We start from the raw sequence: 12,804 nt of genomic DNA, 5'->3' as shown, positions 1-12,804 counted from the left end.
CAGAAGTGTTTATTCCTTCTGGGAGTTCAGTGTAAGAGGTTAAATGTCAATTGCCCCTCTCTTTTGATTGTATGCACAATCACATTGGGTTTCAATGTTAGATTAGAGTGGAGGCTAAAGAGCCTTATTCTGACAAGGAAAGTACAGATTAAAACCATGTCACATGCTTCTTTTTTCCTTCAGTTTGATTGAAGAGGCAATTTGTCTTTTCTTTGTAAAAAGAGATCCTGTTTCTAGGTCTCATGCAATGGATGCAATACCGTATATAGCTGACTTTTGTGTGTGACTGTGTGCCTATGCACAACTGGTTACCTTAGTTTAAACCAGGGATTGGCAACCTTTGGCACACGGCCTGCCAGGGTAAGCCACCTGGCAGGCCGGGCTGGTTTGTTTACCTGCTGTGTCTGCAGGTTTGGCTGATCATAGCTCCCTCTGGCCGTGGTTCACCGCTTCAGGCCAATGGGGGCTGTGGGAAGCTACGGCCAGTACATCCCTTGTCCCATGACGCTTCCCGCAGCCCCCATTGGCCTGGAGCGGTGAACTGTGGCCTGTGGGAGCTGCGATCCGCCGAACCTGTGGATGCGGCAGGTAAACAAACCAGCCCGGCCTGCCAGGTGGCTTACTCTGGTAGGCTGCATGCCAAAGGTTGCCAATCCCTGGTTTAAAATATAGCGTGTGAATGGTTTAGAGGAAATATTTGCTGCTGTATCCTTGTCTAGCTCATAGGTACCAAAGAGTATACACTCAGCTGCTGGGTTGGCACCTGATAAAATACTTAGAATGTTTTACCAGGACTAAGAGGACTATTGGACTAGTATGAGATGACATGCTATTGAAAATGGTAGGTGTGAAATGGTAATGAGACTGGAAGGGCTTAATGCATGGGGTTTCAAACTGCATTTAAAAACCAGCCATGGAAGCATGTATGTTCTTGTTTGGGGTAGATAAGCTTCATTTGAACTCACTGAAAATGAAATAACGACACTTACCATGGTTCTGTGGAACTTATTAGCTGATTACTGCATTGTATATCAAGCTGTTGGACTGTTTCACATTGCAGTTGGAGGATTTGCCTGGAGGGTCTTTCTGTCTCTAAAGCTCAAATTCTTAAAGCCTAGGTTGTTAAAGTTGAATTCTAAAGTCCTAGTTGGTTATGCTGAAGCCAGAGCTACAGATACACCTTTCTGTTAAAAATAAAATGACATATATGAATTCAAAATCTGATCATTGATAACACAAAGTAAGGCTTCTAAACCCAAAGTGAAATAGATACCATATTATACAGTGTGCTCTTTAAGTATCTTTTGTGCTTGTAAATTTAATCCATATGGAATTACATTTAATTCCAAACTCCTGTGAAAAGTTGATTAACTTTCTAACGCTTTTTCTTATTGGCAGAGAGCTCTCAAAGTTTAAAACCTATGTAAACCCTACAGACCTGAGAAGATCCTCTATCAATATTTTGCTGTCATTGTTGCCTCTCCCTCATCATTTTGGGACCATAAAATCTGAGGTAATGAATTAGCATGATTGATTTCGGTGAGATTATTTTTGTCAGCATTTTTCAGAAATAATCTACGAATGTTACACGTGATATTGCAGTATTGACTCAATGATCCTGCGGTTTGTCCTCTGCACAAAAGGGTACAGGTTTGGTCTTTCTTCCAGATTGTTAGGGCTTTTGAAGCAGCAAGCTCAACTCTTACCAGGCTGTAGGGGAAGTGAAAGCAGATGGCACACCTTGCTTTCCAGCATTCCCTCTGGCTAGTACAAAAACAGCCTCCATAAAGGTTCCCAAGGGATGTCCCTCCATCCTCAGAGTAAGAAATTATGGCAATAGGGATGTACGTGTGGAGAGAGGGAAGAAAAGTGTAGGTTAGGATATTACTGTGCTCAAGTGTGATGTCAGGCCAGTTTAGTTTAAGGATATTCAAAGTCTGACTATCTTAAAAATCCACAAGGTTCTTCCATCTTCCGATGGAGTTTGACTTATTCTGCTTTCTTTGTTATGCTGCAACTATACCAAGGCCAATTTTGCTGTCTAGTTAACTGCTCCATTTAGCGCTGATTTTCTTCATTCCACCTCTTCACTTACAGAAGAAATAATATGGTACATCACAGATGTTGGTAATGCTGCAGAGAGACAAATACTTTCATTTTGGGTTAGTTAAATTACTTAATAGTAAAACTAATCAAATAACGATGCAAGTGCTCTGAGGTTATCAAATCCATGTCTATGCTAATTGATATTAAAGGAAATTTATTCTTTCTTCAGGTTGTCCTGGAAGGAAAATTCAGCAATGATGACGGCTGCTCATCATATGATAAACCAATAACCTTCCTATCCTTGAAGTTGAGGCTTGTGAATATACTAATAGGAGCTTTGCAAACTGAAACAGACCCTAACAACACTCAAATGATACTAGGTTATTTGAATGTATTTATTTATTTTTTGTTTTATGCTGGATTATAAGAAAAATCCTGAACTCGAGGATTGAGTTGTCAATATTATACAACAGAATACTTTGCAAACTACCAGGGATCATGTAGGACTTAAATAATTATGTGCTGCTATGCAAGTGGAAAGACACAAAGTTCCAGCCTTAAGTTCTTTTGCTTAAGAAATCACTTAGGTTGCACTTTTCACTGTGAAAGCATTCCGATAGACAACTAAAATTGTCCCAGTAATGTTTAGTAAGTATTATCCCCATTTTACAGATGGGGAAATCATAGATACTGCGTCTGCACAGCTAGTTCATTGGGCCCTCTGAACATGTAGTTATAATTATCTGTCACTAGGACTGTTGTAGCACCTAGAGAATAGGGTCAAGATCAAGACCTATTTGACTATGTGTATGTACAGCACCTAGTTCAAGTCAGTCCCTGCCCAGCTCCTTTTAAATCAGTGTCTGATGCCTTGTCCTTGTAAAGGTTTCATAGTGTGTGCAGTGCATTTAAAAAAAATCCCATCTCCATAATTTCTATGCTTGCAAAGTGGACAGCTTTTTCGGAGTCGAGTTCAGGGAGTTTCTAATGAAGAAGGAGTTAAGATTTAAAAACAAACAATAAAAAGGTTTATTGGAAAAAAAAAAAAAGGCCTTTCCGAGTTGAGAGGAGCATAAGGAACTTCTCTGTCAAGCCAAGTGAATTTAAAATAATTTACAGCAAAATCTGAGCTAGTATCACCCTCTGTGTTGAATTTCAGAGTCTGAAGCAAATTCTTGTGGCTATCATAAACCCTTAAACAGATCTTTTATAAAAGTGAGCACTGACACACTTTTGTAGATTTTAGCAGCACACACACTGCTTTTCACACATTTGAACTGTAAGCAGTTCACCTCTTGTGTTTTAATGTTGCAGGAGCGATGTTAAATATTGTTCAAGACTCAGCACTTTTAGAAGCCATTGGCTGTCAGATGGAAACGGTGAGTTTTTTTGTGTTAAAGATGAACTTTTTTAGAATAACATATTACTGTATTATATCTACTTTTTCCAAGATATCTAAGCTGATTCCATTAGATTTTGCCTTTTTATTCTTCTCAGTACATCTTCTAAGATTGTTTTCAGATATGCAGAACCACTAACGTATAGTCTTGTCCCTCATTCATGCTGATATCAATTTACAGAATGGTGGAGAAAATAACCTTTTGAAAAACCACCGTCGCACTAACAGTAGCATTAGTACAGCAAGCGGAGGAAGCACAGAGCCCACAACTCCAGATAGTGAGAGACCAGCACAAGCACTTCTAAGGGATTACGGTAAGGAGTGAAGCTTATTTTTTTTAATTTAATTTTATTTTTTTTAATTGCCATTATATCCCAATTTTACAAAACTCCTTTCCAGGTTGTGTTTGACTTACTGAGACCTTTAGATGTATGAAGGATATTTTCAACCAGAGGTGATGGGTATTGTGGGTAGCCCTTTGGATCTGGTGTTAGCTGCTAAATTTTTGCTCCTATTTGTATTTATCTGTTATAAGGTATTTTGTTAGTATTCTTATAATAGTAAAGTGAGTGTGAAAGCTTATGAAAAATGGGAAAGAAGTTAATAAACTGCTTATCTTTGTAATGTAGTTTTTGAGCATCTTAAAATTTGCAGCTGATACTGGGGCAGATCCTCAGATAGTTTAAATTGTCGTAGCTCCATTGATTTTGATTTAGGTGTGACAACTTACACAAGTTGATGATCTGCCATTCTTAAATCATAGTTGAAAGGATTCCGGTTTGAAAATTAATTATGGTCCTCTAAAATAGGACATCAGCTACACAGATCCCTTGATATATAATATGTTAAAATTTTGTTTTGCTTTAGTTTGGAGTTTGTTTGACCTTATAATAAAATCCACCCAGTCCTAAATCTGTATGCAGTGATCCAGCTGAACTTAGTGAAAGCCTGGATTCCCATTTGTATCTATTTGTCGGTCTTTGATTAAATCATTAATGTTAACCAGATGTACCTGAGAACAGACCACTCTAGTATGCTGTCTACTAAAGATGTAGAGTCTAGGGGCCAGGTCCTACACCACTGAAGATGAGTATTTCCATTGACTTCAGTGGCAGGGGAAATCAGTGTATGCTCGAAGTTTCACTTCCGCTGTTGAATTGTATCTGTGCAGGAATTCAATTTGTCTGGAAATGGCTTACTTGATATCTGAATGCTGCTTTTTCAGCACATGGGTTTGTTTTTAATGTGCATGTTTTAATTGGTATGAGTTTGCACTGAGACAACTGCTTTTGGCATGTCATACGCAAAGTATCTGTTTGTCGGGTTCATAGTGACCTTTCTTCTGTGTATTGGTTACTGAATTCTGTGACTATGATATAGTCTAAAGATGGACTTTCATAATGTTTTGGCCAAAGACTTTTTAGCACTGTTAACATTCATTTTATTGGATTCTTGTGCCTTATACAGACAAAATATAGTGTTCAGAATAGAAACATAATTTGGGAAGCTCATAAACACAGTTCATTTTCATCTGGAGCCTCTAAAGAAAGTTCAAAAGAATCAGGATGGTCTATTTTCAAATTTTAACTATAACTGATACTTTGAGTTCTGTTACTAGTGTTCCAAAGAATGTCTTACTAAGAATTCCTGGTTTTTATTTTTATATTATAGATAGAGATAGATATATATAGATTTGATTTTTTTCCATCATAATTCTCCTGTCTCTTTTAGTCACAGGCACCTGCTTCCTCTGGGCACCAGGGGTGCTCAAACCCCGCTCTGCCCCAGGCCCCACCTCTGCCCCTACCCTATCCCTCTCCCAAGCCCCCATCCCTGCCCCGCCTCTTCTTGCCACTGCTCCACCCCCACCCTGCATCTTCTTGCCCAGTGCACCCCATTCTCGCTCCTCTCTCTCCCTCCAGTGTCTCCGGCACACTGTTGAACAGCTGATCATGGTGGGCGGGAGGCACTGAGAGAGAGGGGGAGGAGCTGATTGGCAGGGTTGGCGAGGGATGGGAGGCGCTGGGTGGGGAAGTGGTGGCTGCTGGTGGGTGCTAAGCATCCACTAATTTTTTTTTTTTTTTGTGGGTGCTCCAGTCCCAACAGCTTTCATTTCTGAAATCAGTTTTTTCCCCTACTCCAGTCTTAACAAATTGAACCTAAATGACCCTCAAATATGAAATTTATAAAGAAAGCAGATACTGAAAACATACCATTTAATTTCAAGCCTGTGGTGCAGGAAAATCAAATGTCTGGAAATAATTGTAGTGCCGTTGTCTTTTTTTTTTTTTTTTTTTTTCTCCCCCAGGATTAATTCTCTCAATGCCTGGAGCTAATCTTTATGAAATCCTATAGTAATTTTCAGCATATGTGTTTTAAGTAGAACGCTATGTAATATTTGTACATCATATTAACGTCTGAATTAGTTGAAGTTATGAGTACTCAAACTATGAACTCTTACAGAAACTTAAACACTATAGCGAAAAGTTTCTGTATAAAGTAAAGCTGCTGTTAGCCATTCCACAGCTCCACAGTTTAAATGTTGTAGCTAGTATTATGCAGCATGCAGTGGACACCTAAAATGTGTTTTCAGATGAATTATTCTAACTACATTCAAATGGCAAATCTGGTAAAATATGTTTATATATGCATAAAGAGAGAATGCTTTGAGAGTAGAAGCTAGTCTGATTTAGATATATAACTTGCTGGAGTTATAAACCAATTAATTAATCCATGTGAAATTTACTAAATTGCTAGCTTCTGAGATGTATGTAATTTTGTTTTCTATGCTTTATTGTGGCTGCTTTGGCCTGTGCCTGACAGATTGCTTTGCTTATTGTTACTAATGCTTAGTTATTTTCCCTCCCTGTGGGATGTGGTATTGGGATTATATCCTAGCTCTTAATACAGATACAGCGGCTGGACTACTGATTCGCAGTATTCACCTGGTAACACAAAGACTCAACTCACAGTGGAGACAGGACATGAGTATCTCACTAGCTGCATTAGAGCTTCTTTCTGGATTGGCTAAGGTGAGAGCTGAAGTTTCACTTGTTTTGGTTTTCAATAATTCAGGGATTCTGTCAAGCCACAAGATGTCTTACAAAAAGAAACAATAGTTCTGTTGATTTGAAATATGAAGCATGTCTTGCTGCTATTCTTGGAATGATTTTGCGGAATAGATAATTGTATAACACATTCAGGTTTTTAATGAGAAACCTTGGTTTAAAAGGCTACCACTGCAGTTCCAGGGCAGTTCACTGCTTGGAAAATCTACCAGGGCAATGAACCCATTTAAAAATCCTTGCTGTAAAGGCCACATGCTGCTTTTCCCCTTCCTTCTGCTCTGGAAACAATCATTCTTGTAAACTGAAAACATACAGATTATATTTTTAATAAGGAAATAGTATCTTTCTTTTTGAAATTTGTATTTCTGCTCCTCAGTCTGAAGCTAATGGGCTTGCTGCTTCTCCCCTCTTCCCAGTTGAGCAGTTAGATCAATCCACTAGCCTGGATTTTGGCATTCCCTGCAGCAGTCCAGATGCTGAGCAGATTTCCTCCCACTGTATTCCCCTTTATTACGCCCGTGACCCTATTGTAATTTTACCATTTTCCCTACCCCCAAAAAACTCCAGCTGTCTGTCAAGCCATCTTTTTTTAATACCTACCTTTGGGCAATTGTCACTTGCCCCTTTCAACCTAATTTAAAGCCCTCCTCACCAGGTTGTCTAATCAGTGTGCGAAGATGCTCTTCCCCTTCTTCAGCAGGTGGACCCCATCTTTCCCAGCCGTCCTCCATCCTGTAGCAACATCCCATAGTCATAAGAACAGCCATACTGGGTCAGACCAAAGGTCCATCAAGCCCAGTATCCTGTCCTCTGGCAGTGGCCAATGGCAGGTGCCCCAAAGGGAATGAACAGACAGGTTATCATCAAGTGATCCATGCCCTGTCACCCAGTCCCAGCTTCTGGCACACACAAGCTAGGGACACCATTCCTGCCCATCCTGGCTAATAGCCATTGATGGACCTATCATCCATGAATCTATCTAGCTCCCTTTTGAATCCAGTTATAGTATTGTTCTTCACAACACCCTCTGGCAAGGAGTTCCAGAAGTTGACAGTGCCTTGTGTGAAAAAATACTTTCTTGTGTTTGTTTTAAACCTGCTACCTATTAATTTCATTTGCTGGCCCCTTGTTCTTGTATTATGAGGAGGAGTAAATAACACTTCCTTATTTACTTTCTCTATACTACTCATGATTTTATAGACCTCTATCATATCCCCACTTAGGTGCCTCTTTTCCAAGCTGAAAAGTCCCAATCTTATTTCTCTCTCCTCATACGGAAGCTGTTCTATACCCCTAATCATTTTTGTTGCCCTTATCTGAACCTTTTCCAATTCTAATATAATCTTTTTTTGAGATGGGACGACCACATCTGCACGCAGTATTCAAGGTGTGGCAGTATCATGGATTTATATAGAGGCAATATGATATTTTCTGTCTTATTATCTATCCCTTTCTTGATGATTCCCAACATTGTTTGCTTTTTTGACTGCCGCTGCACATTGAGTGGATGGTTTCAGAGAACTATCCACAATGACTCCAAGATCTGTTTCTTGAGTGATAACAGCTAATTTATGTATGTATATGTATAGTTAGGATTATGTTTTCCAATGTGCATTACTTTGCATTTATCAACATTAAATTTCATCTGCCATTTTGTTTCCCAGTCACTTCAGTTTTGTGAGATCCTTTTGTAGCTCTTCACAGTCTGCCTGGGACTTCAGTATCTTCAGTAGTTTTGTATCTGCAAATTTTGCCACCTCACTGTTATATCCCTTTTTCTGATCATTTATGAATATGTTCAATAGGACTGGTCTCAGTACAGACCCCTGGGGCACACTACTTTTTACCTCTCTCCATTCTGAAAACTGACCATTTATTCCTACCCTTTGTTTCTTATCTTTTAACCAGTTACCAGTCCATGAGAGAACCTTCCCTCTTATCCCATGACTGCTTATTTTGCTTAAGAGACTTTGGTGAGGGACCTTGTCAAAGAATTTCTGAAAATCTAAATACACTGTATCCACTGGATCTCCTTAAAGAATTCTAGTGGATTGGTGAGGCATGATTTCCCTTTACAAAAACCATGTTGACTATTTCCCAACGAATTATGTTCGTCTAATGGTCAAGGAAGCTGTCATAATTATAAAGGGAAGGGAACAGCCCTCCTGTGTACAATACTATAAAATCCCTAATGGCTAGAGACACCAAAATCCTTTTACCTGTAAAGGGTTAAAAAGCTCAGAAAACCTGGCTGACACCTGATCCAAAGGACCAATAGAGGGACAAGATACTTTCAAATCTTGGTGCGGGGAAGGCTTTTATTTTTGCTCCTTTTTTTTGGTGGTTGTTTGCTCTTTAGATTAAGAGGGACCAGACATCAATCCAGGCTCTCCAAATCTTTCCGAACCAGTCTCTCATGTTTCAAACTTGTAAGCAACAGCCAGGCAAGGCGTGTTAGTTTAATTTTTGTTTTCTCGACTTGTAAATGTTCCTTTTTGCTGAGAGAATTTTACCTCTGTTTGCTGTAATTTTGAACCTAAGTCTAGAGGGGGTTTCTCTGGGCTCTATGAATCTAATTACCCTGTAAAGTTATTTTCCATCTTGATTTCACAGAGATGAATTTTACCTTTCTTTAATTAAAAGCCTTCTTTTTAAGAACCTGATTGATTTTTCTTTGTTTTAAGATCCAAGGGGATTGGATCTGGACTCACTAGGAACTGGTGAGGGAAAGGAAAGGGGATGGTTAAACTCTCCTTGTGTTAAGATCCAAGGAGTGGGATCAGTGTTCACCAGGAACTTGGTGAAGAAGTCTCTCAAGGCTGTCCAGGGAGGGGGAAGGTTTTGAGGGGGAAAGAGAGTGTTCCAGGTACTCAGAAATCTGGCTGGTGGCAGCGAGACCAGATCTAAGCTGGTAGTTAAGCTTAGAGGTGTTTATGCAGGTCCCCACATCAGTACCCTAAAGTTCAGAGTGGGGGAGGAACCTTGACAGAAGCCAAAGCTCTCCTGTCAATGCCATCTGTGCAGGCACCTGTTCATCTCCAGAATGCATCTTCCCCTGCCTGGGCCCTTACCCTTAACTGTGAGGATGGATGATACCACCACATACACCCATGATTCCTTCACTCTGGCTCCAAGAGCCCTGTAGTCAATACAGATCTGCTCAGGGTTACATCTGGCATTATTATTAGTGCCCACTAATAAGAGAGCAGTAGAGAGACAGATGAGCCTTGGCAATCTTGCTGTACTGTCTTGGATACAGGCTCTAGGCAGGCAGCAACTTCCTGGGATGGCAAGTCAGGTTGGTAGATAGATGCCTCTATCCACTTCCATCACCCATGGATGGGTGCCTATGCTGCCTCCTCTTTGGGGTGGTGGCCCTGAGCCTCCCAGCCTCGGGGGAGATGGCTTTTCTTGCTCAGCCATGAGGTCTGATCATCTCCTCCTGTTGCCAGTATAGCATACTGGTTCTTGATCTTGATGGACTGGGTGAGGGTGGAGCACTATGTACTGCCTGAGGTCTCCTTCCCACAGAGCAGCCATTTTCCTTCCTGTTCTGGTGCCGTTGTTGCCTTCTGTAGTCAGCTAGTGACCTCCATCCAGACGTCCCCATGTACATAATATCAATTAAGTCCTCGCATAATAAATGACAATAAGCTCTTTGGCTAGGATCTGCCCCAGCTTGTGTCTTGGACATCACTAAGACTGTTTGGTACTCAGTAAATAAATAAAAATCCCAGCCGGTGAGAAACCAAATTCAACATGGGAATAACCATCAGAGTGCCATTGGGAAGTCTGTTGTAATCACTGGAGATGATTTGGCCTGAGACCAGCCTTCAGAACAGTTGGAGAATTGAGAGGCACCAGACTTTCAATGACACGCAGGTTGAAGGTGTGACAGTCTCTAACGGCAGCTCCACTGTGTGACATCCAGTGCTGGGATGTAAGAGAGGCTGCCTGTCTCTGAGCTCAGAGCTGTGTCCCCACCAACAGAGGCATAGAATCATAGAATATCAGGGTTGGAAGGGACCTCAGGAGGTCATCTAGTCCAACCCTCTGCTCAAAGCAGGAGCAATTCCAAACTAAATCATCCCAGCCAGGGCTTCGTCAAGCCTGACCATAAAAACCTCCAAGAAAGGAGATTCCAACACCTTCCTAGGTAACCCATTCTAGTGCTTCACCACCCTCCTAGTGAACAAGTTTTTTTCCTAATATCCAACCTAGACCTCCCCCACTGCAACTTGAGACCATTACTCCTTGTACTGTCATCTGCTACCACTGAGAACAGTCTAGATCAGGTGTCGGCATCCTTTCAGAAGTGGTGTGCCGAGTCTTCATTTATTCATGCTAATTTAAGGTTTCATGTGCCAGGAATACATTTTAATGTTTTTAGAAGATCTCTTTCTAGAAGTCTATAATATATAACTAAACTGTTGTTGTATGTAAAGTAAATAAGGTTTTTAAATGTTTAAGAAGCTTAATTTAAAATTAAATTGAAATGCAGAGCCTCCTGAACTGGTGGCCAGGATCCACGCAGTGTGAGTGCCACTGAAAATCAGCTCGCGTGCTGCCTTTGGCACACATGCCATAGATTGTCCCTGGTCTAGATCCATCCTCTTTGGAACCTCCTTTCAGGTAGCTGAAAGCAGCTATCAAATCCCCCCTCATTCTTCTCTTCCACAGGCTAAATGATCCCAGTTCCTTCAGCCTCTCCTCATAAATCATATGCTCCAGGCCCCTAATCATTTTTATTGCCCTCCGCTGGACTCTTCTCAATTTTTCCACATTCTTCTTGTAGTGGCGGGGCCCAAAACTGGACACAGCATTCCAGATGAGGCCTCACCAATGCCGAATAGAGGGGAATGATCACGTCCCTCGATGTGCTGGCAGTGCCTCTGCTTATACAGCCCAAAATGCTGTTAGCCTTCTTAGCAACAAGGGCACACTGTTGACTCATATGCAGCTTCTCATCCACTGTAATCCCTAGGTCCTGTTCTGCAGAAATTGCTGCAAAGCCACTCGGTCCCTAGTCTGTAGCAGTGCATGAGATTCTTCTGTCTTAAGTGCAGGACTCTGCACTTGTCCTTGTTGAACCTCATCAGATTTCTTTTGGCCCAATCTTCTAATTTGTCTAGGTCCCTCTGTATCCTACCCCAACCCTTCAGCATATCTACCACTCCTCCCAGTTTAGTGTCATCTGCAAACTTGCTGAGAGTGCAGTCCACGCCATTCTCCCGATCATTAATGAAGAGACTAAACAAAACCGTCTCCAGGACCAACCCTTGGGGCACTCCGCTTGATATGAGCTGCCAACTAGACATGGAGCCATTGATCACTACCCGTTGAGCCCGATGATCTAGCCAGCTTTCTATCTACCTTATAGTCCATTCATCCAATCCATTCTTCTTTAACTTGCTGGCAAGAATACTATGGGAGACCGTATCAAAAGCTTTGCTAAAGTCAAGGAACAACATGTCCACTGCTTTCCCCTCACCCATAGAGCCATCATAGAGCTATCTCATCATAGAAGGCAATTAGGTTATTCAGGCATGACTTGCCCTTGGTGAATCCATGCTGACTGTTCCTGATCACTTTCCTCTCCAAGTGCTTCAGAATTGATTCCTTGAGGACCTGCTGCTTGAGTTTTCCAGGGACTGAGGTGAGGTTGACTGGCCTGTAGTTCCCCAGATCCTCCTCCTTCCCTTTTTTAAAGAGGGACACTACATTAGCCTTTTTCCAGTCATCTGGGACCTCCCTGATTGCCATGAGTTTTCAAAGATAATGGCCATTGGCTCTGCAATCACATCCGCCAACTCCTTTAGCACCCTCGGGTGCACTGCATCCGGCCCCATGGACTTGTGCTTGTCCAGCTTTTCTCAATAGGCATGATGTAGATGTATACACGAGCAGGCAAAGTACTGTCTGAGGCCAGGAATTGTAGCTCCCTGTTCTAGGCACCGGGGACTTCCTTCTTACATGAGACGTTTCTAAGGTGTGGCTAAATTATAGGGAGCAGGGAAATGCAAATGGGCTGATTGCATCAGTGTTAGCTGTATGGCTAGAGCAATCCAATTTGGGAGGAGGGAAGAAAGGAGGACAGTTTTTCATCTTTAACTCTGTATCAAGGCAACCTTTGCCCCCTAGTTTGTGGTACTGTTTGCTAGCTTCCAAGATCTTGGGCTCTGGCTCTATGGTTGTCCGACCAGGCCAGAAGTTCCTTCCCATTTATATGTTGGGGAGTTTTCCACTAATTAGTCAGAGAGGGGCCTGGCAGAAGAAGCAAAGTAACTACTA

General features: G+C 41.5%; 1 protein-coding gene across 1 annotated transcript in view; it reads left to right on the top strand.

Moving 5' to 3' along the window:
• RALGAPB (Ral GTPase activating protein non-catalytic beta subunit) overlaps nt 1-12,804 on the top strand; it is a 133,411-nt gene that overhangs the window by 76,555 nt on the left and 44,052 nt on the right. Inside the window, 5 exon segments of the mRNA XM_030532769.1 lie at nt 1,399-1,513; nt 2,276-2,426; nt 3,361-3,425; nt 3,627-3,759; nt 6,344-6,477. Coding sequence (XP_030388629.1) covers nt 1,399-1,513; nt 2,276-2,426; nt 3,361-3,425; nt 3,627-3,759; nt 6,344-6,477 — 598 coding nt within the window.

This window comes from Gopherus evgoodei, chromosome 14, assembly GCF_007399415.2.
Source record: "Gopherus evgoodei ecotype Sinaloan lineage chromosome 14, rGopEvg1_v1.p, whole genome shotgun sequence".
NCBI lineage: Eukaryota > Metazoa > Chordata > Testudines > Testudinidae > Gopherus > Gopherus evgoodei.
The sequence above is the reverse complement of the archived record's forward strand: the minus strand, read 5'-3'. Positions and strand labels throughout refer to the sequence as shown.